At 46.1% G+C, this 27725-nt stretch overlaps 2 protein-coding genes across 3 annotated transcripts; both read left to right on the top strand.

Moving 5' to 3' along the window:
- The first annotated feature begins 119 nt into the window (after positions 1-119).
- sparta (spartin a) lies at positions 120-9976 on the top strand. 2 transcript variants are annotated; one of them, XM_056284652.1, is made up of 8 exons: positions 120-283; positions 1648-2511; positions 4312-4506; positions 6035-6194; positions 6982-7176; positions 8051-8212; positions 8541-8631; positions 9568-9976. In XM_056284652.1, exons 2-8 carry the CDS (start codon positions 1669-1671, stop codon positions 9974-9976), a joined length of 2055 nt encoding a protein of 684 aa, XP_056140627.1. In that variant the 5' UTR covers positions 120-283; positions 1648-1668. The 2 variants fall into 2 exon arrangements, with proteins under 2 accessions (XP_056140627.1, XP_056140628.1); XM_056284653.1 differs by lacking the exon at positions 9568-9976 and adding an exon at positions 8918-9347 and having other exon boundaries at positions 123-283.
- A 1265-nt stretch (positions 9977-11241) lies between these two features.
- On the top strand, positions 11242-25361 carry ccdc169 (coiled-coil domain containing 169). The gene is made up of 8 exons (XM_056284330.1): positions 11242-11318; positions 11405-11487; positions 12049-12159; positions 16433-16473; positions 20970-21068; positions 22250-22303; positions 23130-23212; positions 25205-25361. Exons 1-8 carry the CDS (start codon positions 11242-11244, stop codon positions 25359-25361), a joined length of 705 nt encoding a protein of 234 aa, XP_056140305.1.
- Positions 25362-27725: the final 2364 nt, after the last annotated feature.

A 27725-nucleotide genomic window follows, 5' to 3' on the forward strand; every position in this document is an offset into this window, starting at 1 on the left:
TCATGTCAAGCCCCTCTGCGAAAGCTCGCCGCCGGCGGGGGGGGGGGCTGGGGAGGCGGGGGGCGTGACGTCACGCCGGAGGCGGCGGAGGTCTGGCGCTGCGGGCGCCGCGCTGCGCCAGATTCGACCGGCCGCTCGGCGTGGTGGGGGCCACCTGTCATGACGAGAGCGCGTTCAAAACAGGAGCAACTTGCTGTAACTTCAGTTTAGACGTCCCGTTTTTAAAAAAAAACAAAAACAAAAAACTTATTTTAGAAACAGCGGTTAAAGTTCGGGCGTCAAGGTAGGTTCGGTTTCAATTGCATCGCCTCTGAATTCGGGAAAGGAGAATGTTCCGATGCCTGCAAGATAAAGCTGAAGAAAGCGTGTCGGCTTATTGTTCTTTAGTTTCAAAGTAGCGTCGTTTTTTATGGCTGTCAAAGGCCCCTCGTCCCGAAGACTCGTTATCTCGTTGAGAAACAGACCCTGGCTGGCTGGCTGGCCCCGGTCTGGCTGGCTGGCTGGCTGGCTCCCGGTCTGGCTGGCTGGCTGGCTCCCGGTCTGGCTGGCTGGCTGGCCCTGGCTGGCCGGACCCGGTTTGGCTGGCTGGCTGGCTGGCTGGCCCCGGTCTGGCTGGCTGGCTGGCCCCGGTCTGGCTGGCTGGCTGGCTCCCGGTCTGGCTGAGCAGGTAAAACCTGACTGGGTGTCAGAGCGGCCCTGTGACGTGAGTCACGCGCGACTACATCGCTGAGAGTTTTCTCACATCAGCTCGTCTGCTCTGACTCCATGAATATTCACACGTGGTTAATTTCAGCAACAGTGTTACACTTTCGGATCTTCCGACTTGCCTGTGACGTGTTTGATGCCTGATTTAACATAAAACCTATAAACTATATGGGATGACTATAAGCTGCTGCTCGGTCCTCCATCTGCTTTGCACTATCAGTTATTCTTCAGTGCAGGTTTTGGTAACACTTTAGTATGGGGAACGTATTCACCATTAATTAGGTGCTCATTAGCATGCAAATTAGCAACATATTGGCTCTTAATTGGTCATTATTAAGTACTCATTAATGCCTTATTCTGCATGGCTTTATTATACAACCAGTAAGCCATTAACTATGAGTTTTCCCTCTATAACCTCAGAAGTATTGCTTATTAGTAGTACCACCTCAATATGCTTTGCTTAGTATGGCCTTTATAAGGTGGTAGTACCACAAGAAGAGTTATTCTCCCTTACTAACACTTAATGAATATGGTCTGTTCTTACATAACAACACACAAAACTACAAGTGTTAATAGTGTTAAATTACTCTAAATTAAGTTTTTGTTACTTAGAATATGTTCCCCATACTAAAGTGACATCTTGATCATTACTAATTCACTAGTAATTAAGTTTTTGTTACTTAGAATATGTTCCCCATACTAAAGTGACATCTTGATCATTACTAATTCACTAGTAATTAAGTTTTTTTTACTTAGAATATGTTCCCCATACTAAAGTGACATCTTGATCATTACTAATTCACTAGTAATTAAGTTTTTTTTTACTTAGAATATGTTCCCCATACTAAAGTGTTACCCAGGTTTTTTTTTTTTAAATTGACATCTCACTTTAGGCTAAACGGTCTTCTCGCCTCATCTGCCTCTGCTTTCTCCATTCTCTAGCGTTGCAGTGTCCTCCTCAGTATGGCGGAGCCTGCTGAGCTGCTGCTCGTCAGGGACCAGTATCACCTGGCGTTCCACTGTCTGAGCCAGGGGCTGGCGGCCGAAGAGGCAGGGGAACGAGCCGAGGCCCTGGAGCATTACGAGAAGGGCCGGGAGCATCTAACCCAAGGGCTGGATGTCCCCACCGGGGGGGAGACGCAGCAGGGAGCCCCGTGGGACACCGCCAGACAGCTCCAGTTTAAGATGAGGGAGACTCTGAGCTACGTGACCGTTCACCTCAGCAGCTTGGGGATAGCGGAGGAGACAGCAGGGAGCCAAAGGAGCCGATTACTGATGGATCTCCCTACCGATCTTTATCCCGATCTGGGACCGAATGCTAAGCTGCCCCATAGCTCTCTCCATCATCTTTACCCCACTATCCCTGATGCCACCTCCCATGCCAGTGACGCCACCATCCCCACACCAGCTCCATCCCCAGCCTCAGCCAGACTGGCTCCTCCTCATGCTACCAGCATGTACAGGCCTCCCTCAGAGACCCAACAAACCGGGACCCCCTCTTATCCTATGCAGACCCTGCTAACACCAGCTGCTCCTGGAGACCAGCCTCCGGCCTATACACCGCGACCCACGGAGGGCCACCAAAGCCTGGATTACAGTCCCACTGGAGGGAGTCAGACTCTGGGGGCGCAGATGGGAGGTGAGGATGGAGAGGAGCTGCTGTTCATCCCCTCTGGGGTGCAGATGTTTTTTGTGACACCGGACGGGCAGGTCAGCTCCCTCTTTTACCCAGGGTACCTCCGCATCCACAGATATGACAGTCAGTGCAAGGATTCTCCCGCTGGAAAACCCTCAGCAGTGCTGCATGTAAGACGGATTTTTTTTTTTGTGTACGTGTGTCTGTTATCTATTGAAGCTGTGCAGACGTGTGTGTGTGCGTGCATGTGTGTGTGTCTATTTTCATTTAGTGGGCAACCCACAGGTGTGTGCATGTGCAGTGGTTAAGATTGAAAAGGTTTTAAAAAGATAAAGGGCACAGAGAGGTCTTTGAGGAGGATGGGTTTGCAGGCCATCACATCAGAATTATACTGGTTTTTTTATTTTTTATTTTTAAACAAACTGCATTTTCTTCTTCAGGCTTAATTTTTCATGTTCAATGTTATACAGACAAACATCCAGAGGCTAATCTTGTCTTTATCCATGAAGGTATGCGATAATGCACATTATCATCCTGAGGCATTCATCCTGATGACTGTGCATGATACAACTGAAGATAAAGTAGTAATAATATCAAAATAATACTAAGGACACCATGATACCCACGTAATCTGTTGAAAAGTTGGCATTGTGTACATAAAGAATGCCTTTGAGTTAAATTTTTTAATTCATTCCTGCTAGAGAAAGGCTGTCGGGATGGCTAAACTATGATATCAATGTCCCAACACTTTCCAAGTAGTGAGAAAGTCACATCCTGTTGATTTCCATCTCAGCTCTTAAACTGTACAAGACGTCTTTGCTGCATTATCCTCCCCCCTCGTGTGGGCATTTGCATGTGGAAATAATGGGGCATTAGCACAGATCTGTGCGCTGTACAGGGACATGATCCATCTTTTTTTCATTGAACCGCCGATACAGAGGAGCCGTCATGGAGAAAACGTGTATTACACGTCTGAGCAGCCCCAGGCTCAAGCTCCATCTTTATTTTTGGGAGTTTGGGCCGAGAGCATCTCAGGACTTCTAAGGCATAAGGTCATGCTCCAAAACCAGAGATCCACACGCTGCCGTATATAGCAGATGTAGTCCAACTCTGGATCTAGGACCATAAATAAGAGATTTCTGACACCTTGTCGAAATGGGTGTCTGAGTGGACCTACTGGTACCTATGACTGGGTCCACCATCATAAATATTTTGATGATAAACATGCTCTGTAACATATTATTTTTTCTTAGAGGTATTTCATATCTAGTATACTCTCAGCAGCTACTGAAAATAGGATTTTTAATTTTGTTGAATTGGGGTATTACGAAACATTTAACACAATTGGTCCTGCAATTTCTACAAAACACGCTGCGTTGTGTTCCAGCCCACATCCCTCACATCCTTCACATCCCTCTGTCCCCTCGGGCGAGGGAGGCCTGGCCAGTGTTGGCTGCTGTCCTGTATTCTGGCAATACAATGGAGCCATTAACAGATGACTCTGCGCTTCTGTTGTGCCATCGCTCTGTGTGCCGTGCCCTCACAGGGGTCATTCTGTCAGCCTGCATACCACTGGCACAAGTACCGCTGCAAGTCTATCTGTATTTGTCCACATGCCCCTTTGTACAGCTGGCTGGCATCGGCCCTAATGGGGCCAAAACCCTATAATGGTGTTCTGACTGAGATGGGTAAACACTGGGTCATAGGGAGCACTTTGTGGAAATACACGGAAACACGAGAAAGTTTTATGCTATCTCTTAAATGAGAACGAGGCCATCATGTGGACACTGGGGACACTTTAGAAAACAACCCCATGTGCAGTTTTCTAATTTTCTCTTCTAAACTTTGGTGACTCCCAGATGGCCCGCTTAGTTTGGCTCCTTGTTGAAACAACGCTGTCATATCTCTAAAGGGAATTAAGTGAATCCGTGTAGTAAGGACTGTGTTTGTTGTGTGCCTGTGTTTTGAAGGTGTGTGACTGGGTCTACCCACTGACAGTAGACACCCCTGTGCTGTTGGCCAACTCGGGGATCTTCATGTTCCCAGACAGCGTGACAGAAACTCCGGGGTCCTATGTGGGCATCGTGTTGTCCTCCGAGCTGCCTGCTACCGACAGAGAGCTGTTCCAGGACCTCCTCTGTCAGCTCGCTGACCTCAGGGTTCAGGTTAGTGCCCACCCTTCCCTTGGTGCCTATGGAGAGTGCTGACAGAAAGGGACTATGTAAAGATGGCGATTCATGTGGGTGGATACAATTGTGCAAATTTGTTCTTTTAGGGCCCCCCCACCTTTTTTCTTCCAGTTGTACTTGGCCGGTTACCCCACTCTTCCGAGCCGTCCCGGTTGCTGCTCCGCTCCCTCTACCAATCCGGGGAGGGCTGCAGACTACCACATGCCTCCTCCGATACATGTGGAGTCGTTAGCCGCTTCATTCACCTGACAGTGAGGAGTTTTGCCAGGGGGACGTAGTGCGTGGGAGGATCACGCTATTCCCCCCAGTTCCTCTTCCCCCCTGAACAGGTGCTGTGACCGACCAGAGGAGGCGCTAGTGCGGTGACCAGGACACATTCAGTTTCCCACCTGCAGACACGGCCAATTGTGTCTGTAGAGATGCCCGACCAAGCCGGAGGTAACACGGGGATTCGAACCGGCGATCCCCGCGTTGGTAGGCAACGGAATAGACCGCCACGCCACCCGGGCGCCCCGCGAATGTGTTCTTTACCGGAGTTTTACATGTTTCAGACTGTTCCAGTGAGATGTAGATGTTCCTCTGTATGTAAAGTGTGGCATTTTAATACACCAGATATCGAAACCTTTCAGTTCCAGGAGATTTGTAGATATTGGGACTGAAAGGACAAGATTTCTGCATCGAGCTAGTTCTTATTGTACCTCCTTACGTTCTGTTAATCTTCTGTGTGTTTTATAATATGAACTCTTTCACCTGGTTTGCAAGATCCTTTATAGCGCCACATACCTTTCTGTTATCTTTATAACCACTCTTTGCTGTGTTAGCCTATATCATCCATCCATTATCTGAACCGCTCATCCTGCTCTCAGGGTCGCGGGGATGCCGGAGCCCATTCCAGCAGTCATTGGGCGGCAGGCAGGGAGACACTCGGGACACACTGGGCCGACACGCACACACACACACCCATTCATACCTAGGGACAATTTAGTACGGCCGATTCACCTGACCTACATGTCTTTGGACTGTGGGAGGAAACCTTAGCTCCCGGAGGAAACCCACACAGACACGGGGAGAACATGCAAACACCACACAGAGGATGACCCGGGATGACCCAACAAGGTTGGACTACCCTGAGGCTCGAACCCAGGACCTTCTTGCTGTGAGGCGACCGTGCTAACCACTGCGCCACCGCGCTGCTCTGTTTTAACCTATAAAAACAGTGTAATTTTGTTGAAATGAGAAACACTCAGGCATTCTCAAAATACTTGCATTGTTTTCTACATTGATTCCTCAGTCGGAGCAATATAGTTTCCTTGATGTGGATAGAAACATTTTGAGCCAGCAGAGTAATGCCTTTGCAGGAATGTATTATACCTGTTTGGTGTAAACAAGAGCTGGGTACAGTTGTGTAATTGTCTCCCAGTATGCCCAGTTATTACGTCTCTCTGTGCAGCCGTTCATGGTCACTGCTTAGGTTCAGTCTACGACCTCATCCCTTGTCTGGCAGGCTGCAGTAGAGGGGGCGGGGACTGAGGTGATCAACCTGAGCGAGAAAGTCCCCCTTGGTCCTCCAAAAGAGGGGGCGGGGCCCACCACGGCGTCAGGACAAGACGAAAAACTACCACTTCCTGAGTGGAGTGAGAAAATGGCCCAGAACATCTTGGCAGGTCTGCATTTCCTTGTGGAGTTGTTTGTGCAATGTACCCCAGAGTCTAAGGCAAGGAAAGGGAAGACAAAAGAATATCTCGGTATCAAAGAAAGTTGAATCAGTTTATCTGGACACGGCGTTTATTGAGAGAAATGTTTAAGCGACCTCTTCAATCTAAACTGACTGCAGGTGTCCCCACCCTCATAAACAATACAGTGGCGCAATGACCGAAACCAACAATCAGTTTCATATAATCATATCGGAGCCGAGGGGGGCTAAGAGTACATCTGGCACCATCTTACAATGCTACACATGGCCATTGTAACGCTAGTTAATGGTCATGGCAATTTACGTATATGAAACCGATTGCTGGTTTCGGTCGTTATGCCACTGTATTGCTTATAAGGGCGGGGGACACCTGCAGTCAGTTGAGACTGAAGAGGTCACTTAGATGAGGGAGGAAACGTTTCTGTCAATAAACGTTGTGTCCAGATGAGCTGATTCAACCTTCTTTGATTTTCTTACCTGGGTTATTGAGCAAGCATAAAGATAGTATCACAGTATAATTTTCTGGTGTTCAACTTTTTCTAAAAAAAGGGGGGGAAAAAAGACCACCAGGGGGCATTGTTTACCAACACACCATCTTCTCATGACAGGATGCTGTGGCGTAGCTGTTGATACTCCAGATAAAATGATGCAACTGACAAGGCTCACGTGTAACTTTGATATCATAATATACTGTATAACATTAACTATGATACTGTCGTCACATGTTCACACACCCTTAAAGATTTCTCTCTTCGCAGGTGCCACATGGTTGAGTAAAGGATTTGTGCGAGGGGCAGAGGCCACTGGTAAAGCCATCCATAAAGGTGCATCCAAGTTGCGTGACCACATCACCCCAGAAAACACGCCTTCAGAGGTTAGCCCCCGTGTCACCAAAGGTCTGCAGGTAGCCAAACAGGCCACAGGGGGCGCTGTCCGCGTCAGCCAATTCCTGGGTAAGGACTCTTTAAGTGAAGACCTAGAAAGCAGCATCATTTTATCAGTAAAGCTAATCCTCTGTGTGAGTCACATGAAAACTATTCGTCATCAGTCGTACCCGTTCTCAATGAGACACATGGATTCATCTGTAAGAGTGAAATAAAGCAGCCAAGGCAGTAACTTAAAGTTTTTTTCCATTATTGATTCATTTATTAGATTTTTTTTCAATTAATGATGACAATTACCCGTCACAAATTTCCACAGTCCAAACTGGTGTCTTCAAACTGTTTACATAGTCTGACCAGCAGCCAACCCCCCCTAAAGTATTATAATTCAGAGAAAGACTAGCATCTTCTGTAGCCAGCAATCTAATGTGATCTGTAACCTAATCTGTAATCTAATGTAATCTGTAACCAGCAGACTTCTGGTATTTTTACTTACTATTTTTAGTTTTATGATGTCTTAAGAGAAAATATATAAGCACCTCCAAATCTTTCTTGTGCACGTGCGTCAGACAGAGCATTAAACATTTTGGGAAATAGATTGCTAAACGCTGCTCTTGCAGAACATTATTTTTACTCACTTATTTTTTGGTCTTGCAAAGTACGCTTGTTCAGGGTACTCCGATGAAGGGCTAGCAGGACCGAAACTTCTATGAATAAATAAATTGTGATGTTCTGCGAGAGCAGTATGTAGGAATCTGTTTTTCAAAAGTTGATAGGTGATCACAATGATTAGCGTTTAATCAATTGCTAAAATTATAATAGATTAATGTTATGATGATCCACCAGTCAAATGATCGAATCATCCATCACTATTTAAGTGATTAATACATGTTAATTAGTCTGCGGCATATGAAAATGTCTATGTACTTGTTATGTGCACCTACAGTAAATGGAGTGAGTACAGTAGCGGGACATGTGGGGGAGAAGTTGGCCCCCCATGTGAAGAAACACGGTGCCAAGCTGATTCCAGAGTCTATGAAGAAGAGTAAAGATGGCCATGCCTCCAACGCCGATGGAGCCAAATTGGTAGCAGCCAGCGGTGTGCAGGGTATGAAGGATGGAGGAAGCAGGATCATGTATCCTCATCAAGCTGATGTGATATATATATACTGATATGTCATTGTGTCTGTGCTATCCAACAGTATGATAAGGTGACACTTATTGAGCCCAGTGGTGAAATGAACATGAACTTTTTATGGAACTGGACAAATAATGTTTACCACTTTCTCTGCAGCTCAGGATAATTCTGTTCAACGTTATATGCAACATTCTGTGCAAAATTATGCACACAGTACTGATGAACGGATGTCCTAGTCTAACCAAGTTGAGGACAAGTTGTGGCGGTAAAATTGACATCTTATATATCTCCAACCCAGGTCTCTCTACCATTTGGACTGGTCTGGAGACTGGAGCTAAGACCGTCGGCAAAAGTGTAGCATCAGAGACGGTCACCACTGTCAAGCACAAGTGAGTTCTGATATCCATTTACACATATTTGGTTAATCATTACAAATCTGATTGTCTCTTCAGAACTTTACTGTTGTCTTCCATGTGTCTTCCTAAAAATATCTTATTCCTACTTCTTGAATCCAACCATTCTTTTATTCATTCTTGGTGCCAGCCTGTTTCTGAATTTGCCAGGTAACAGTGAAATGATTTGAAAATCAAGTTCAAGAGACCAGGGTGCCTCTCTGTATCACCTCCCTCTTGGTGTGCTGGCAAACTGCTCTGTTGTTAAACCTGTGTTTTTCAGATTTAGGGGCTTAGAGAATCTATTAAACATGCCCAGGAACATATGACTGCAAGAAGAAACAAGCCCAAGTCCTGTGAACTAATGACTGCACCCTACTCATCTTTTATCTCCTCTGCCACTAACTCCAATCAAGTCAGGAATTAACCCTCCTATGAGTCTTATGCAACTGATGAACACTAACAGATGTGTTTCTCACTGAAACTCAAGTTTCATCTACTGACAACACCAGTTTGATTAATTTCTATCCAGACAAATATGATCTTGGATATAGGATTGGGTTTTCTTTGGACTTGTGGTGTAGGGTAAGCCTTTGGTATGTGGGTGCGCTCCCTGGCCTGTCTGTGTCAAAGTCAACTAAATGCCGGCTTGTACTGCGTGGTGATGCTCTTGCTGTTCATAAGTACAGACTATTTTTCTGCTTTATTATGAATTAAACTGATCTAAATTGAAAGAACTCGTGATTCCTTCGTTTTCTTGGGTGTGATTGTGGGGCTGTGTATGATGAGAACCAAAATCACAACATATCCTTAAACTCCTTACGAATGCTACTAGTCCCACCAATCCACTCTGTACTTTCCCCTCGCTTTATCAATGTCATCTCTTAGACCCCATTAGTCTTCTCTAACCCCACCTTACTGTTTACATGGAAGGTATGGAGACGAAGCAGGCCAGGCCACAGACACGGCTGTCCGGTCAGTGGCCAATGTGGGTGTGGCGGCATATTATATTGACAACCTGGGCATCAAAGCCTTCCTGAAGACCACAGGCAAGAACACAGCCAAGGCAATGGTCAAAGACCACATGAGGGATGGACCAGCAGCAGAGAATGAGGGGGAGGAGAAAAATGATGAAGATGCAGGCAAGAGCACAGCCAAGGCAATGGTCAAAGACCACATGAAGGATGGACCAACAGTAGAGACTGAGGGGGTGGAGAAAAATGATGAAGATGCAGGAAAGAGCACAGGCAAGGCAATGGTCAAAGACCACATGAAGGATGGACCAGCAGCAGAGACTGAGAGGGAGGAGAAAAATGATGAAGACGAGGGCAAGACCAAATAAATAAGAATGAAATCTGGGGTTTTCGTTCAAGTTTATGGATAATCTTTCTATATGTAAAATTTAACAATGACATGCGTTTTAATTACCTCTTTTTGGTAGATCATTAATATTTAAGTATGTTTAGTGCTGAAACATTATAATGGAGGTTAAAATTACTTTTGTTTATTCTGGCTGTTAATGTTAATTGTCAGTGCTGTCCATAATGGTGTTCTCATATCCGTGTAACCGTCATTCTTGCGCATTCTTACATCCCATTGATTTATGAAAAGGCGGACAGGTCACAAACTAAGTCCGAATGTGCAACTCCTCAAAAACCGTCTCCCTCTGGAAAGGCCCACGGTGCGTTGCGTATGAGCCATTTTTAAAGAGTGAGTCAAAATCAACCACTGCGTTTTTCCGTCCTCAGTGTTATTTTCAGTATTATTATTCAAATGGCTACTTTATTATAAACTAGAAGAACCCCGCTACAATGTAGTGGTTTGGTTATCCACCCATCTAAATCTCCCTCCTCTTCCTCCTGCCAGCTAACCGCCTTCCCCCTGCCCCTAAACACCCCCCCCCACTCCAACTCCCTCCCCCCAAATGCTCAGAATCATCTGAAATGCCGAGAAAAGTGGTTTTTTAGCCATTTTTAGAAAATGCATATTTTGCATAATTATTTTAATTTTCTGCTATTTTTCTGGTCCTCTCTGGGACAATACCTACCGCCTCCAAAAAAAATTAGGATCATAAGGGCATTTTTGCAAAAATGCATATATATTTTGCATAATGCCAAAACATTTCGAAGTCCCAGAAATTTTTTTTTATATAGGTGAAAAAAATCAAAGATGCTCAGAATCGTCTGAAATGCCGAGAAAAGTGGTTTTTAGCCAATTTTTTTTAGAAAAATTCATATTTTGCATATTTATGCATAATTATGCATAATTTTAATTGTCTGGGATTTTTCCCTTACTCTCGGAGACAATACCTACCACCTCCAAAACGAATTAGGATCATAAATGCTTTAGTTTTCGGTCCCGCTATCTACACTAACTAACACACACACACACACACACACACACACACACACACATTCCGAAAATATACGAGTAGATTGACGACGAACTGACAACTGCAGCGTGCGTTCGCCACCACTTCCGCCGTCACTTCCGCCTCGGCAGGGCGGTCTCCATGGAGACCGGAGAACCAAACTCCCCGCCGCGGCAGGGCGGTCTCCATGGAGACCGGAGAACCAAACTCCCCTCCTCGGCGGACGGTCCGGGAACATGACCGGGGAGACGGATTATAGTAAGTACGAGTTAGCGCGGCTGGAGGCGGAACTGGAGCAAGAGAGAGAAATGAAGTAAGTCGTCGCGGCTCGCAAAATGGTCGCCCGTGTAAATCGGTTAGTTAGAACTAATCTTGATTTGTTGTGCCTCTTGGTCGTAGAGAGATGCTTGAGGAGTCTGTGTCGGACCTGAGGAGCACCCGGTGTGAACTTCAAGAGAGGCTACACAGTGTTGATGGGGAGGGTGAGTCGCTGGAAAAAGTACGATTTAGACCAGGGGTCCCCAATAGGCGGCCCGCGGGCCACGTCCGGCCCGTGACGGGTTGATTTATGGTCCGCGAGAATTTTTGGAGAAATGCCAGAAGGAAGAATTTTTTTTATTTCCCTACCAAAAAAAAATAAAATTAATTTCTTAGTAAAAGTAAGACTAGTAATATATCGAAAAATAGATGAAAAATCTCTGTTTAAATTATAATACCTGCCAACGTATCGACACCAAAACAAACTAACGAACAACATGCTGCTGGAGGTTGAGTGGCCCGTGGTTTTAAAAGTGGCCCGCTATGAAAAGTAATTGGGGACCCCTGATTTAGACTTTAGTTGGGAGTTGGTGACGATGTTGTTGACCAGGCGTGACGCCTTAGCGGCGCGCCTATGGCTCCGCCCCGCCGCCTTGGGACGCTGGAATGAGCGGACGTTCGCCAACACGTGGGCCCTCAAACCGGCCAGCCCGTGAGCGATCGCGTCGTCACGTGCGGCGGGCTGAACTGGACGAGTTTCTTTTGTACGTCCCCTGATCTGCCAGGTAATGAGTGGAAGACCAGGTATGAGACGCAGACAGAGCTAAATGGTCAGCTGGGAAGACAGATCTCCATCGTCCAGGAGAGACTGGAGGACTTGCGAGGGAACCCCGTGGGTAAGGTTCTGCCGAGAATCCCCTGAGTTCAACTGTTCTCAATCAGGTCCTCATGTACAACCTCATGTACAACCTGTTCTGCCAGGCAGTTCATTACCTTTACCTGTTGTCTTTCATTCCAGCCATCTAACCACTACAGGTGTATGTCATTAAAGGGACACGTTATATTTCCGGGGTTGTGTCCTAACATCTGATTTGATTCTTATTATAAATAATTGAATTATAATTTTGAACAATTTTCCATAATACACTCCTATTCATAGCGTCTTCCGCTGAAGAAGACAGATTTTACAGAATAGTTTGAACAATTTTTTTCCAGTGTTGGTTCAGAAGGATTGTTAACACTAGGATAACAAGCAAAAAGTATTAATTAGCTTCGGAGAAGATGCATTCCCCTGATTTTGAAAGTGGCTGCTGATGATCCAGGTGGAGATCCAGCAGTTGAGCTGAGGTAGGCAAAGCTCACTGATTGATGCATCCTCAACTTGTACACATGGATATAAAAAAGGTTTCTAGGAGTTTGTCAGACTCTGTAAGTAGGACACATGATAAGAACCCCATAAACCCAACTATCCCTGGGTTAACCTGCCGGAGGACCCTTAGGGGGGGGCAAAAATTTACTATGGGCCCTTACTATCCTGACCAATTGTCAGGTTGGTAGAGGAATATGGGTCCCTCTTAAGTCTCATATCATTTCAGATGATATTGTGTTTGAAATGGTGCAAATTCCCAAACAAATTAGCATTTTAGTCAGATAACCATGAACCAAATGTCACATGGCAAACCCGGGCCCTTCAGGTCCTCTGGGTGTGCAGGACCCCAGGCCAGTTTTCATTTTCCATTTCACCCGGTCAGTAATCCAGCCTTGTATTGTGTACCTTAGAGGTATAAGAAACCAACAGCACTGGGCTCCTTGAGGACCTGATTAAGAACCTCAGGCAGAGTGGGCTTCGGCCATTTCTTTGCAAGAAAATATGTCTGCACAGTTAAAAACTATTTATAAACTGCTTGACCCGACATGATACACCATTGAAAAGAGTAAATGTTCCTCAGCTAAAAAGGCAGCGTTTAAGTTGTGGAGGGGAAAACTATTTGTCTTGCTGAAATTACTATAACTGAAAACAAAGGGCCTTGTTTTTTTTCCAGTGTTACATTTCTATCATGAAATAGAAATTTTACCAGTATCAAACATTTAATTGCTTTGTGCAATAAATTGTATTAAATGATTATTAAATCAATTTGGGACAGACACTGACATTGACCTGCCTCACTATACTTACATGGGATGATGTTTACTCTTCAGTCCTGAGAAGGATTTTATCATCAGACTTTGTAGACCTGAGATTAATAACAATGGATTATATTTATCTAGACACCCGAAGTGCTTCACATTGAAGGGGGTAATGCACTTCAACCACCACCAATGTGTGGCACCCACCTGGGTGATGCACGGCAGCCATTTTGTGCCACAACGCTCAACCGCACATCAGCTTGAGGTGGAGAGGGAGGAATCATTGAGTCAGTTACATGGGGGGATGATTAGGTGGCCAGATGGAGAGAGCCAGGTTGGGAATTTTGCCTGGACACCGGGGGGGGCCCCTTACTCTTTGCGATAAGTGCCACAGGATCTTTAATGACCACAGTGAGTCAGGACCTCAGTTTAACGTTTCATCCAAAGGATGGCATCTCCTACAGCACAGTGTCCCCGTCACTGCACTGGGGCGTTGGGCTTTCCAGAGTGTAAACTGCCCCCTACTGGCCCACCAACACCACTTCCAGCAGCACATTAGGGGGCAGTCAGTTTGTGGAACGTCCCTGTCAAAATATGACCGCCCCCGTCATCTTTGGAATTAAACATCTTTGCAAAACCCTTTTTAAAGCACTGGTTTTCAGCCGGGTCCCGGGGTACCACCGGTACTGCTGGTTTTTCTTCTGACAGCTAGTTAATTACATCCCCCTGTTGTCCCAGTGGTTCCTGCCATCTGATCACAGCATGTAATGAGCTACTTGATAGAACAGCAGTACTGGCGGTACCTGAGGACCTGATTGAAAACCACTGCTTTAAGGAACTGCAGCATCTGACAGTAAAAGCCGTTGGAGCTTGCCAGACATAAGTGGAGGGGAGATGGTCAACGTCAAGCCTTTCGTTCTCAAGATAGTCAGTCAGATTTCCACATCATCACTCGTTACTGTCAACAAACGGAAACTTTGTAAAAATGTCTGTCCCAGATTGACTAAATGTTCTGTTAATACACATAAAAAAACTGAAATGGTTTTGTTTGTCAGCAGTTTTTGCAAACACGGGAAGGAAACAGGCCTTTCCTTTTGAGCTATGGTCAATTGAGAAAGACAGCATGCTTATTTTCCATCTACAACTTACCATTTTTAAACTCTGAGTACCTATAACTTAAAAAAAACAAACAGGACTTGTGCCTTCAATAAACACCTTGACTCTTATCTTAATGTGAAACTCTTAAAGTGTGTGGTTATGATTATGGAAATAAATAAGTGGATTGGTTTTGCCTTCACTTTCAGTACATTTGATTCCTGGCAGGCAGTGTTTCTGTGGCTCAACGCCTGCTTCATATTAAACCTGGCAGACATTAGAGCCACCCGGACCATACGGGAGATTAGTCCATGGCGGATAGTCACAGCCGTGCTTCAAGGCCTTTCCAACCACTAACAGCCATGTCTGGCACCCGGCCAGCCCGAGAGTTCGAATGGTAATTCGTAAAGATGAATAACCTTGAGACAGAAGGGTGCTGACATGGCGGACACCGCAGAACATCAGCGGCATCTCACAGTCAGCCTGGCGTCCTCAGCCACACTGCCTAAGACGGCTTGTTCCGTTTAAAGGTCAAGTGGGCATCCGAGTCAAGTTTAATAAGGCCTTCTTTGGGCGTCCGGGTGGCGTAGTGGTCTATTCCGTTGCCTACCAACACGGGGATCCCAGTTCGAATCCCCGTGTTACCTCCGGCTTGGTCGGGCGTCCCTACAGACACAATTGGCCGTGTCTGCGGGTGGGAAGCCGGATGTGCCCCGGTCGCCATGCTAGTGCCTCCTCTGGTCGGTCGGGGCGCCTGTTTGGGCAGGAGGGGGAACTGGGGGGAATAGCATGATCCTCCCACGCGCTACGTCCCCCTGGTGAAGCTCCTCACCGTCAGGTGAAAAGAAGCGGCTGGCGACTCCGCATGTATCGGAGGAGGCAGCCCTCCCCGGATCGGCGGAGGGGGTGGAGCAGCGACCGGGACAGCTCGGAAGAGTGGGGTAACTGGCCAAGTACAAGTGGGGAGAACAAGGGGAAAAAAGGCCTCCCCCCTAAAAAAAAGGACTTCTTTCTGCTCCTCCATGACAAAAACCTGAGCAGTGTTGTCAATAGGCTGTAGGAAGAAAATCTTGATTCACCACAAACAAATTCACTATATACTGTTTGTACAGGCATCCATTGCTACAATGGTCGATGAGATGCATCACAGTGCATGCAGACGCAGTGGTTAGCGCGGTTGCCTCACAGCAAGAAAGTCCTGGGTTTGAGCCCTGGGGTAGTCCAACCTTGGGGGGGGGGGTCATCCCGGGTCATCCTATGTGTGGCGTTTTCATGTTCTCTCCGTGTCTGCATGGGTTTCCTCCCACAGTCCAAAGACATGTAGGTCAGGTGACTCGGCCGTACTAAATTGTCCCCAGGTGTGAATCTTGTGTGTGGGCCCTGTGTGATGGCCCGGCGGCCTGTCCAGGGTGTCTCCCCGCCTGCCGCCCAGTGACTGCTGGGATAGACTCCAGCATCCCCCCGCGACCCTGAGAGCAGGATAAGCGGTTCGGATAATGAATGGATGGAAGATGCATCACTCATAAAGTGACTAAAGGAAGAGTATTTCACTAAAACGAGATATCTCACATCCTAAAATGTGTTATTTTTAATGGTAGACGGTAGTTTGAGGACTCGGTGGATAAAATGACATTTTTGCACATCGGGTTCTGAACGTTTTATGGATTTTGAAGCATCTTGTTCCCTCCTAAATGGACTTGTTCGTGGGCTGTCAAAGTGTTGACTCCACCAGATGATAAAGGCAGTGTGGTGGTTATCTCGGCTTGTTTAAAGACCGGTGCAAGTTCCAGCAGAAACGAGGTGCAAGCACCACAGACCGAAGCATCCAGAACAGCTAAATAACAACTGCAACGGTGAGGGCTTCAACACACACACACACACACACACACACACCTACACATCACCTACATCCCCACACCCACAACCTGACACTTGTTTTCTCCCCAGATCGGTTGGCCTCGATCCGGTCATATGATGACATGCCAGCAGTGAGTACACAAGTTTTGTGTTTGATTTTATTCCCCTCTGTGTTTGTGTTTGCGGGCTTTGTGTATGTGCCTGACGAAATGAGGTCTTCCCAAGATTAGATTAATGGACACAGTCAGCAGAGAGGAGGAGGAGGAGGTGTGTACTGGTTAGAAGCATGTTCTCTACTGGCAGAGACAGCCAGAGAGAAAGACTCACGATAAAAGAGGAGAGAGAGAGAGACGGAGAGAGAGCGAGAAAGAGGGAGAGAGAAATAAATGTCTTTGCTGCTGTATGGTTGTTTTCAATAATTCTTTCCAATTAATGTTTAGCTTTTCTTAAACCCTTGCTTTGGCAATATGTACAGTGTTACATCATGCCAATGAAGCCATCTGAATCTGAATCTGAATTTGAAAGAGAGGGAGAGACACTACTGTATTTTGTTATGCAGTTTATGTATTTTTGTATTTTGCTATGCTATATTTTGTATTTTGTTTGGCAATACTGTTTTTTGTTATGGTCATGCCAATAAAGCAGTTTGAATTTGAGACAGACAGAGAGAGAGAGGGAGAGACAGAGAAAGAGGGAGAGACAGACAGAGACAGACAGAGAGAGCGAGAGCAAGACAGACAGCAAGAGAGTGAGAGAGAGAGACAGAGAGCAATAGAGAGAGAGAGAGAGAGAATGACAGAGAGAGGGACAGAGCGAGAGAGAGAGAGCACGGAAGAAAGAGAGAGAGAGCGACGAAGAGAGAGAGCAAAAGAGAGAGAGAGCAAGGAAGAGAGACATAGAGTGATGAAGAGAGAGAGAACGAGAGAGAGAGAGAAACTGAGCGAGAGAGACAGAGAGAGCACAAGAGAGAGAGAGAGCAAGGAAGAGAGACAGAGCGACGAAGAGAGAGAGAACGAGAGAGAGAGTGACAGAGAGAGAGAAATTGAGCGAGAGAGACAGAGAGTGAGAGAGAGACAGAGAGAGAGAGAGGGAGAGAGAGAGTGACAGAGAGAGAGAGAAACTGAGCGAGAGAGAGACAGAGAGAGAGTGAGGAAGAGACAGAGAGAGAGAGACAGAGAGAGAGTGAGAGAGAGACAGAGTGAGAGAGAGACAGAGAGAGTGAGAGAGAGAGAGGGAGAGAGAGAGGGAGAGGGAGAGAGAGAGAGGGAGAGAGAGAGACAGAGAGAGTGAGGAAGAGACAGAGAGAGACAGAGAGAGAGAGTGAGAGAGAGAGAGACAGAGAGAGTGAGGAAGAGACAGAGAGAGACAGAGAGAGTGAGGAAGAGACAGAGCGAGACAGAGAGAGAGAGTGAGAGAGAGAGAGAGACAGAGAGAGTGAGAGAGAGAGAGGGAGAGAGAGAGGGAGAGCGAGAGGGAGAGTGAGAGAGAGAGAGGGAGAGAGAGAGAGAGACAGAGAGAGTGAGGAAGAGACAGAGAGAGACAGAGAGAGTGAGGAAGAGACAGAGAGAGTGAGGAAGAGACAGAGAGAGACAGAGAGAGTGAGGAAGAGACAGAGAGAGACAGAGAGAGTGAGGAAGAGACAGAGAGAGTGAGGAAGAGACAGAGAGAGAGAGGGAGAGAGAGAGAGAGACAGAGAGAGTGAGGAAGAGACAGAGAGAGACAGAGAGAGTGAGGAAGAGACAGAGAGAGACAGAGAGAGTGAGGAAGAGACAGAGAGAGACAGAGAGAGAGAGTGAGAGAGAGAGAGACAGAGAGAGTGAGGAAGAGACAGAGAGAGACAGAGAGAGTGAGGAAGAGACAGAGAGAGACAGAGAGAGTGAGGAAGAGACAGAGAGAGACAGAGAGAGAGAGTGAGAGAGAGAGAGACAGAGAGAGTGAGGAAGAGACAGAGAGAGACAGAGAGAGAGTGAGAGAGAGAGAGGAGTGTTGTGCCAGCTGCAGCTTGCAATCACCATCCTGCCACTGGTGCATGCATAATGAAGCAGTCTTTAATCACAACACAGTAATCACTGGATTATACCAACCATAGAAGAGTAATACACAGTAATTACAATGCTCTAACAACCCACACACACACACACACACACACATGTGCCTCGCGTGTTAAAGCATTGTAGTTAGTGTGTATGACTGTGACTATGTGTAGTATGTGTGTGCGTGTCCGTGTGTGTGTGTGTGTGTGTGTTGAGGAATTGACAGATGTTCGTTCGTTAGCACATCCAGGGAGCTCATGCTCCAAATTAACTTCAAGCAATGAGGGTGACTTACAAGATCCTGGACTGGGGGGGGGGGGGGTCTATATGTGTCTCACTTATAGACCAGTGGTTCTCAGACTGTGTAGGCATGGTGCAGAGCACCCCTCGGTGGAAGGTACACCACATAGCGCCGGTTAGTTGTTGTATGCTCTGAAAAATTGGAAAAATTGGGAAAATCAAAACCACTATAAACTATCCGAACATTCTGGATTTGTGATTTACTTGAACAGCATAATCATAGTATGTTCATATTATCCTAGTATGGCGTGGGAGGTGTTATTGTATTTGTCAGCAAAGTAATCCATTTGCATGTGACCTTTTGCCGTCTCGTCATAATGAATTCACAAAAAATTAGAAGTAGATTGGCAACAAGGCTCAAGCTGAGAGCTGCTGACGGCACCGGGGCTAGCACCGACACGTCACAGAGCCCCGGGGCGTTCTGTCACCACACAGCAACATCTGATAGGCTGATGATCCGGTCACTCAAAGTTGTCATCGGTTTGCAGCTTCGGGCTGCAAGGAAAGGCGAGCGATACCAGCCAGCTAGTGCTGGTCCTAGGAGCTGGGATGCGTTTAGACGACACAGGAAGGCCCTGCTCAGCCCCAGGAGGAAACAAGTGACTGGATTCAGACACTTTTCAGGCACACTTCAATTTAACCATGACAAACAAATTCTGATTCTGACTTTGACAGGGCCAGCAGAGAAGACCCTGATGGCCCAGACAGCCCACCACTACATGCTAATATAGTTTGAAGCTACTGATTTCACTTACTCTATGCACTATAATATTCTATCATAATATTATATATGAATATATATAGATATATATAACTTCATCAAAAGAAGCACTCAATGGTAGGAAAAGTGTTCAACAAATAAGGAGCAAAATAATTCAGCGATTCAAGTAAATTATGATATATATATATATATATATAATATATCATAATTTACTTGAGTCACTTCATATTTTATATATATATATATACACACACACATATATATATATACATATACATATACATATACACACATACACAGACAGAGAGCATTATATATATATATATATATATATATATATATATATATATATATATATATATATATATATATATATATATATATATATATATATATAATACTCCTATACCAGGGTCGTGGGGATGCTGGAGCCTATCCCAGCAGTCACTGGGTGGCAGGCGGGGAGACACCCTGGACAGGCTGCCAGGCCATCACAGGGCCATATTATACATATATATTATAATGCATACAGTAAACAAAATCAATACCTTCAACCGATATCAAACAGGATCTCTGAAAGACGTTAATTTAGCGTAAGACTTACTTGCTCTAACATGATGGCGCCATGAAACAGGTTGTTCTCAGGCAGCTGGCTGTCTTCTACTGTGTCAGATCAAACCAAGCAGCCAATCAAAGGTCATGGTCAATATTCAGAGTGACCAATCAAAGGTCATGGTCAATATTCAGAGTGACCAATCAATGGTCATGCTCAATATTCAGAGTGACCAATCAACGGTCATGGTCAATATTCAGAGTGACCAATCAATGTTCATGGTCAGTATTCAGAGTGACCAATCAACGGTCATGGTCAATGTTCAGAGTGACCAATCAACGGTCATGATCAATGTTCAGAGTGACTAATAAATGGTCATGGTCAATATTCAGAGTGACCAATCAATGGTCATGGTCAATATTCAGAGTGACCAATCAGCGGTCATGGTCAATATTCAGAGTGACCAATCAATGGTCATGGTCAATATTCAGAGTGACCAATCAATGGTCATGGTCAATATTCAGAGTGACCAATCAAAGGTCATGGTCAGTATTCAAAGTGACCAATCAATTATCATGGTCAATATTCAGAGTGACCAATCAAAGGTCATGGTCAGTATTCAAAGTGACCAATCAAAGGAGCGGACACATCAGCCACGGTCTGTTACATCCCCGCCTCCAAAGTCTCAAAAGTCAATTTGCCGACCGCGCGCTCGTCTCACGTTCACGCGCTGGGTTTTCATGTGCGCGGGTTTTGAGGCTAATTAACCACTGTGGTACTTAGTCCACAAGTTTGAGAACCACGACAAACTGTGAGTGAGATGCTGTGATAGGTCGAATCGAAGGTGTGATGTGAATAGAATTCCTACTATCTATGATTCGCTAAGAGTTCTGCTATTTCTCGACCATTTCAGATGAATTTAAACTAATGTGACGTAATTCAGTCACGGACTGACCTATGGGTTAGATAATGGAACACACCGTCTTGTTAATATTTGTTGTGTGTTACTACTTTGTACAGGAAACACTGAGACAGCGGCTGAAACTTCTGACCAGCGAGAAGTCCGACCTGCAGAGTCAACTGATGGACTGCCGTCTTCGAATTGAACAAGAAGGAAAGGTGTGTGTGTGTGTGTGTGTGTGTGACTCTTTGGTGCCTACCAACTTATTATTAATTATTATTATTATTATTATTATATTTATTATTATTATTATCCATCTATCCATTATCTAAACCGCTTATCCTACTCAGGGTCCTAAACCGCTTATCCTGCTCAGGGTCACGGGGATGCTGGAGCCTATCCCAGCATCCCCGTGACCCTGAGCAGGATAAGTATTATTGTTATTGTTATTATATTGGCAGAAGGTATATTGGTAGTGTGTGTGTGTGTGTGTGTGTACACATATTGGGAGAAGGATGCTGAATATGGAGCTGCCAGGGAAGAGGCAAAGAGGAAGGCCAAAGAGGAGGTTTATGGATGTGGTGAGGGAGGACATGCAGGTGGCTGGTGTGACAGAGGACAGGAAGAGATGGAGACAGATGATCTGCTATGGCGACCCCTAATGGGAACAGCCGAAAGTAGTAGTAGTAGATTATTATTATTATTTAGTATTATTATACTTATTATTACTTATCATTATTATATTATTACCAACTTATTAGCATGGTATCATGTGTAACTGTAGTTTTCTGTGTGTGTTTCAGGTTTGAAACGTGGGCTGGTTTAGTGCAATTATTGATCAAAAATCAGCTCAATACAAATCCGGGCACATGGTGCTGTTGTGAGCGAGTCTGTAAATCCGCTGGTAGATTGTCATTATTTTCGGGAAGGGGCTGAGAGAGATTTGCCTGTTTGTTTCTTGTCCCCAGCTGCCCTGTTTGAAACGCTGTCAACAAGCAGGTTGAACACAACCTTTGTGCCGCTCCGGTGCGGCGACGGCGGCGGCGTGCCGTCACTTTACAGACTTGTGCCTTTGTTTATTGTTCTGCTCAACGACATTTAGATATTAGCTGAAACGAGATTTGTCACACAGAATTAGCAGGAAGTAATCTTTGTTCTAATCCTCGGCTCATTAAAATGGGAGAGCTCACGGGCGCACACACACAGACACACACACACACACACACAGGAAGTAAACACAGCACCTATAAGCAGTCAGATTAGTATTTTCAGAAGGCACCATGAAATTCTCGTTTACCTCTACTGTCCACCTTAATTGTCTATATATATATATATATATATATATATATAAACCCATTATTAATGAAACACGGTATTCTCTGTCTCTTCCACATATTAGGCTTTCCATAAAACCAACGACGAGAGACGTGCATATCTTGCAGAAATAGCAAAGGTAAGCGTCCCTATCCATCTTTTTCAATCCAAGTTTCTCCCTCCCGGCGTGATGAACGTGTTGGCTGCTGGTCCATGAAGGTGTGCCTCTGTAATGAATGGCTGCTGTGGCTGGCTGCTATAAAAAGAGGGTAGTGTGTGGCGAGCTCTCAGTCCCTCTGTAGGGCCTAGTAATACGTCTCATTCATCCTGTACGGCTGTGTTATCTAACGCTGTAGGTGAGTCTCCGCTGAGTTCACAGGTGAGTCAAGGACTTTCTACTTTTTGATTCACACATGTCAGTAGTACGGGCGTCTGGGTGGCGTGGTGGTCTATTCTGTTGCCCACCAACACGGGGATCACCCGCTCGGGCGTCCCTACAGTACACAGTTGGCCGTGTCAGTGGGTGGGAAGCCGGATGTGGGTATGTGTCCTGGTCGCTGCACTAGCGCCTCCTCTGGTCAGTTAGAGTGCCTGTTCAGGCGGGGGGGGGGGGGGTAGCGTGATCCTCCCACGTGCTACATCCCCCTGGTGAAACTCCTCACTGTGAGGTGAAAAGAAGCAGCTGGTGACTCGGCAGAGGGGGTGGGGCAGCGACCGGGGCGGCTCGGAAGAGTGGGGTAATTGGCCGGATACAATTGGGGAGAAAAAGGGGGGGAAACCCCCCCCCCAAAAAAAGTCAGTAGTCTTTAGTACCAAAACAAATGCAATTAAAGGGAAACCTACGCTGGCGTCCCATTTCCTGTACCAAACTTTAATTTATTCTTGGTTGTTTTGAGCGTGAAGGTACTTACACTTGCATTTACTGTGATCAGACTAATGAACAGCAGTGAACTGTGTTATTACAGCTGTCCTCCACCCTCGATGGCAACAGGAGGCGCTACTCTACACAGCCACGAGCTGCAGCAGCAGCGGCGAGCCAGCAGAGCAGGTGGGTGGGCTCAGAGCTCGTCGTAACGAGGGCTGATGGAGGGGGTGTTTGGTGAGAGAATGTCACCAAAACCACACCAGCACACCGGACACCGACCACACACACAGCCAAACCAAGTTAAACACTTCTCTCCATCTAAGCTACGCCCTTGGCTTGTCGTGCAGGCCGTTGGTTGTAGTCACGTTCGCTGTTTGTTGGTACGGTGTAACAACAGTTAGAAGAGTAGGTCGCTCGATGGCGTTTTAAGCCCCCAACGTACTCTTCCGGGCAGCGCTGCATGGAAGGCCCTCCCTGCCCCCCCCAACAGTTTCATCCAATCAAAATGTTTTTTTTTTTAAAAAATGACATATGCTTTGAAATATAGCCAACACTAGCCGCTAGGGATTTTCTTTGCTGACACCTCAGCTAGCTAGCTAACTGTAAACAGATTGCAATGGTAGATTTTAGCTAACTGTTTTAAGCCAAGGTTAGCTCAAATGCAGTCAATCTGTTCAAATAGCTGGCAGTGGTCAGCATTCAGTTTATGTTGGCATGTACTACTTTTAAACTTGTCCGTGCAGGACAGAGTTTACTTAGTAATGGGCTAGCAGTTAGCGCTAGCTAAGTTCCAGGCAGCCAATTCATTTTTTGGGTGGTTATGACAGTGACTGAGTAGTGCTATTGCTATGTAGTGAGGCATTAGCTTATGTCTCCCAGTCTGCTTATTTAAACAACTACGAGACAACCTAGTTTTAAGTGAGCTGCACAAAGGCATGGTCGAGTGGGTGTCTTTCCAAAACTCCTTTAGGCATCCAAGTTGTTGCTAGATAAGTTGTAAGACATCTACACATAGCAGCTAAGTAAGTTAAAGCAAAACTGTCACCAAAATGCAATCTAGGGTCTTTTTGTGAATGTACACGAGTCAAACGTTCGTTTAAAAGGATATTTACGTCAAACGCTGCACTTTTAAGACTGACGTTTGTTTGAGTCGAACGCCTTCACTGCAGAAGGAGGGAAAAAGTTGAAATCTAGCGCCGGTGCAGTGATTGGCTGAAACTGTAGAGGGCAAGGAGGGCCTTCCATGCAGCGCTGCCTTGAAGAGTACGTTGGGGGCTTAAAACACCATCGAGCGAGTAGGTTCAATGACAGTGTCAGTATCATGAAACCATTTTAAAATCTGAACACCAAATTAATCTTATTATTAATACTATTATTATTATTATTGTTGATATTATCCATCCATCCATTATCTGAACCGCTTATCCTGCTCTCAGGGTCATGGGGATGCTGGAGCCTATCCCAGCAGTCATTGGGTGGCAGGCGGGGAGACACCCTGGACAAGCCGCCAGGCCATCACAGGGCCAACACACACACACACACACACACACACACACACACACACACACACACACACACACACACACACACACACACACACACACACACACACACACACACACACACACACACACACACACACACCTAGGGACAATTTAGTAATGCCGATTCACCTGACCTACATGTCTTTGGACTGTGGGAGGAAACCAGAGCCCCCGGAGGAAACCCACGCAGACACGGGGAGAACGTGCAAACTCCACACAGAGGACGACCCCCAAGGTTGGACTACCCCGGGGCTCGAACCCAGGACCTTCTTGCTGTGAGGTGACCGCGCTAGCCACTGCGCCACCATGCCTCCTATTATTATTATTATTATTATTATTATTATTAATAAATGGCCTGGTGGCCTGTTCAGGGTGTCTCCTTGCCTGCCGCCCAATGACTGCTGGGATAGGCTCCAGCATCCCAGCGACCCTGAGAGCAGGATAAGCGGTTTGGATAATGGATGGATGGATGGTGCAGCCTAACAACTATTGTAAACCAATAGCTCATAAGTTATGTGAAGGAAAGGATGGATGAATAGATCATTTTTTTTTATACGTTTGGATTTCATGTTGCCATTGTTTAACTCTCTAATCCAGTCGATATGTCCCCTGTGTTTCTACCGGTGACTAGAGGCGTGCAGGCCAGCAGGAAGTCAGAGGCAGACTCCAGGAAGGCAGAAGAGAGACGAGAGGATGGAGAAAGACATGTTGGTGGAAGAGGAGGGAGGAAGGCTGGGGCGGGCAGCAGATTACCCACTCTCACGCGCTACCTGAAGCACAACTCCTAAACCAAACCTGCCAGAGCCGGTGTTTAGACCAGTCAGCTTTACTTTTTCCTCTCACTCCAACTGTTCATGTTGATCCTCACATCAGTCGAAGACAGACCACGCTGTTCACTTTTCTTTTATTGCATCAGTTCGTGTGGCACGATCGGCGGTGTGTTTCAGTCCGGTGTGTTTGGTTTGTGACATGAATCGAGACTGGCGTGAAGACGGCGGTGTGCAGCTCTGCTGTCACGGCGACGGTTGGCGTGGCTCGTTTTCTGCCTGCCGCTGCAACATTTATGCTTGTACACAAAACTGAACGCGGTGCTAATGCGTTCTATAACGTCTTGTAGTCTTCATAGCAGCCAAGTGTGTTATGCAATCTTTTCATGGATTTTTTTTCTTCCTTTTACAAGGGAGCGAGAGGGCACATCAGATACGATGGGAAACAAGTGGAGGTCGGCTCTGAATGTGTCAGAAACAGGCTGAGTTTGACTTTTTCCTCTGTCGCTTTTGCCATTTTCCCCAAGTACCTCCTACAACTCGCCTTACGTAACCAGGACAGAAGCCGTCGTTTGCCTCCGTATCTGGTTCATCTCACGAGTGGTCAGTCCATCCCACCCACTGACCGCTGCCACAAAGGTGGGTGGGTGAAGTTTGTGTCCATACAAGGCGTTTCAAGAAACACTCCATCAGTGAGTGGTATTTATACATCTAAGAATTTGTCGAAGCTGTACCGCTTTCACCCAGGACGGGTTGGAGGATGCTCACATCAAGATGCTGAATGGTAGCATAATCCTACGTAAAGACAATATCATCTCACAGCCATCACTGACACAAGTGCATTTTTCCATGTATTTACTATTGGGTTTTTTGGCATTTTTGTGTGTGAAATCTTTGTATTTGTCCTTTCCAACTGCTGGGTTGTGTCCCAAAATTGGGTCTTCGGGCATCCTCATGGGCTACTGGCAAAGGCCAACTTAGAAAGGTAAAAGATTGTTTTCTGTTATGTGCTGGGGCTGAACTTCATGGCCAAAAAAGAAGTTGGGTAATGGCTCAAAACCAGTTTTTGGAACCTTCGCTTTATGGTACCAGTGTGGAGTTGAGTACCAGTGTATGTCCACGAGGGTTGACTCAGTTCATCTGGACACAACGTTTATTGACAGATATGTTTCATCACTCATCTAAGTGACCTTTTCAGTCTCAGCTGACTGCAGGTATCCCCACCTTTATAAACAATACAGTGGCATAACGACCGAAACCAATGACCAGTTTCATATGCAAATATGGGCATGACCATTAACTAGAGATTCAGTAGCCATGTGTACTATTCACAGAGGGTTGGGGAATGGTTGCAATCACAGCATTGTAAGATGGCGACAGATGTACTCTTAGGCCCCCCCCCCCCTTCGGTTCAGGGATGGTTGTTGCCTCTTCACATAGATGGCCTCTTTGACTCCCCGTTTAAACCAGCGTTCCTCCCTATCAAGGATGTGCACATCCACTTCCTTGAGAGAGTGGCCACTGGCCTGTAGATGGTGTAGACTGTGGAGTCCTGGCCTGACGTATTAGCTCTTCTGTGTTGTGCCATCCTCTTGGCCAGCTTCTGTACAAGTCATGGCAATCCTCCTGGCACTTAACAGGGTACACTATAATGCTCTGTTTGTGCCGGGGGACCCGATCCTTGGGGTAGACCAACTTCTGGCACAGTGTGTTTTGGGGTTTGAAAGCAACTGTGACGTGATGTTTGGAAAATATGCATCTCAGCTTTTCCGACACTCCCGCCACATACGGAATCACCACTGGTTTACACTTAGACGGCTGTTGTCCTTCTCCTCCGTTCGATTAACAGGTGCACTGTTTGGGCGTCTTACCTGGCTTTGACAAACGCCCAGTTAGGATAACCACACTTATGAAACTGGTCGTTGGTTTCGGTCATTATGCTGCTGTATTGTTTATAAGGGGGGGGGGGATACCTGCAGTCAGTTGAGACTGAAGAGGTCACTTAGATGATGATGAAATGTATCCATCAATAAACGTTGTATCCAGATGAACTGATTCAACCTTCTTTGATTTTCTTACCTGGATTACTGAGCATGCATCAAGATACCAGGGTATGGTGTTTGGATGGTACAGCATAGCTGGGGTCCCACTCATAGGACTAAATAGGTGTCCTAGCCTTGTCCTGCCCTAGTAACAGCCAGTTTGGACCAAATTCAGGACTTCATTCAGAGATGACCACCCTGTGGCGATAAATTCAAGAGTAAATATATTCACATTGCAGTATTCTCTTCCCTCTGCCTCTTTTCTGTACTGTGTATGTACTGTGTATGTGTGTGTGTGCATCACAGTCTCTGAGTAAACACCCGGACATCCTGAACCGACAGT

The sequence above is a fragment of the Lampris incognitus genome, chromosome 8 (genome assembly GCF_029633865.1).
Source record: "Lampris incognitus isolate fLamInc1 chromosome 8, fLamInc1.hap2, whole genome shotgun sequence".
Lineage (NCBI taxonomy): Eukaryota > Metazoa > Chordata > Actinopteri > Lampriformes > Lampridae > Lampris > Lampris incognitus.

Coding starts and splice junctions, on each gene's coding strand:
- sparta (XM_056284652.1), top strand. CDS start 1,669: ATGGCGGAGCCTGCTGAGCTGCTGCTCGTCAGGGACCAGTATCACCTG. Junction 4,507..6,034: donor TCGCTGACCTCAGGGTTCAG/GTTAGTGCCCAC, acceptor CTTGTCTGGCAG/GCTGCAGTAGAGGGGGCGGG. Junction 7,177..8,050: donor CCGCGTCAGCCAATTCCTGG/GTAAGGACTCTT, acceptor GTGCACCTACAG/TAAATGGAGTGAGTACAGTA.
- ccdc169 (XM_056284330.1), top strand. CDS start 11,242: ATGACCGGGGAGACGGATTATAGTAAGTACGAGTTAGCGCGGCTGGAG. Junction 11,319..11,404: donor GAGCAAGAGAGAGAAATGAA/GTAAGTCGTCGC, acceptor TCTTGGTCGTAG/AGAGATGCTTGAGGAGTCTG. Junction 21,069..22,249: donor GAATTGAACAAGAAGGAAAG/GTGTGTGTGTGT, acceptor TCCACATATTAG/GCTTTCCATAAAACCAACGA.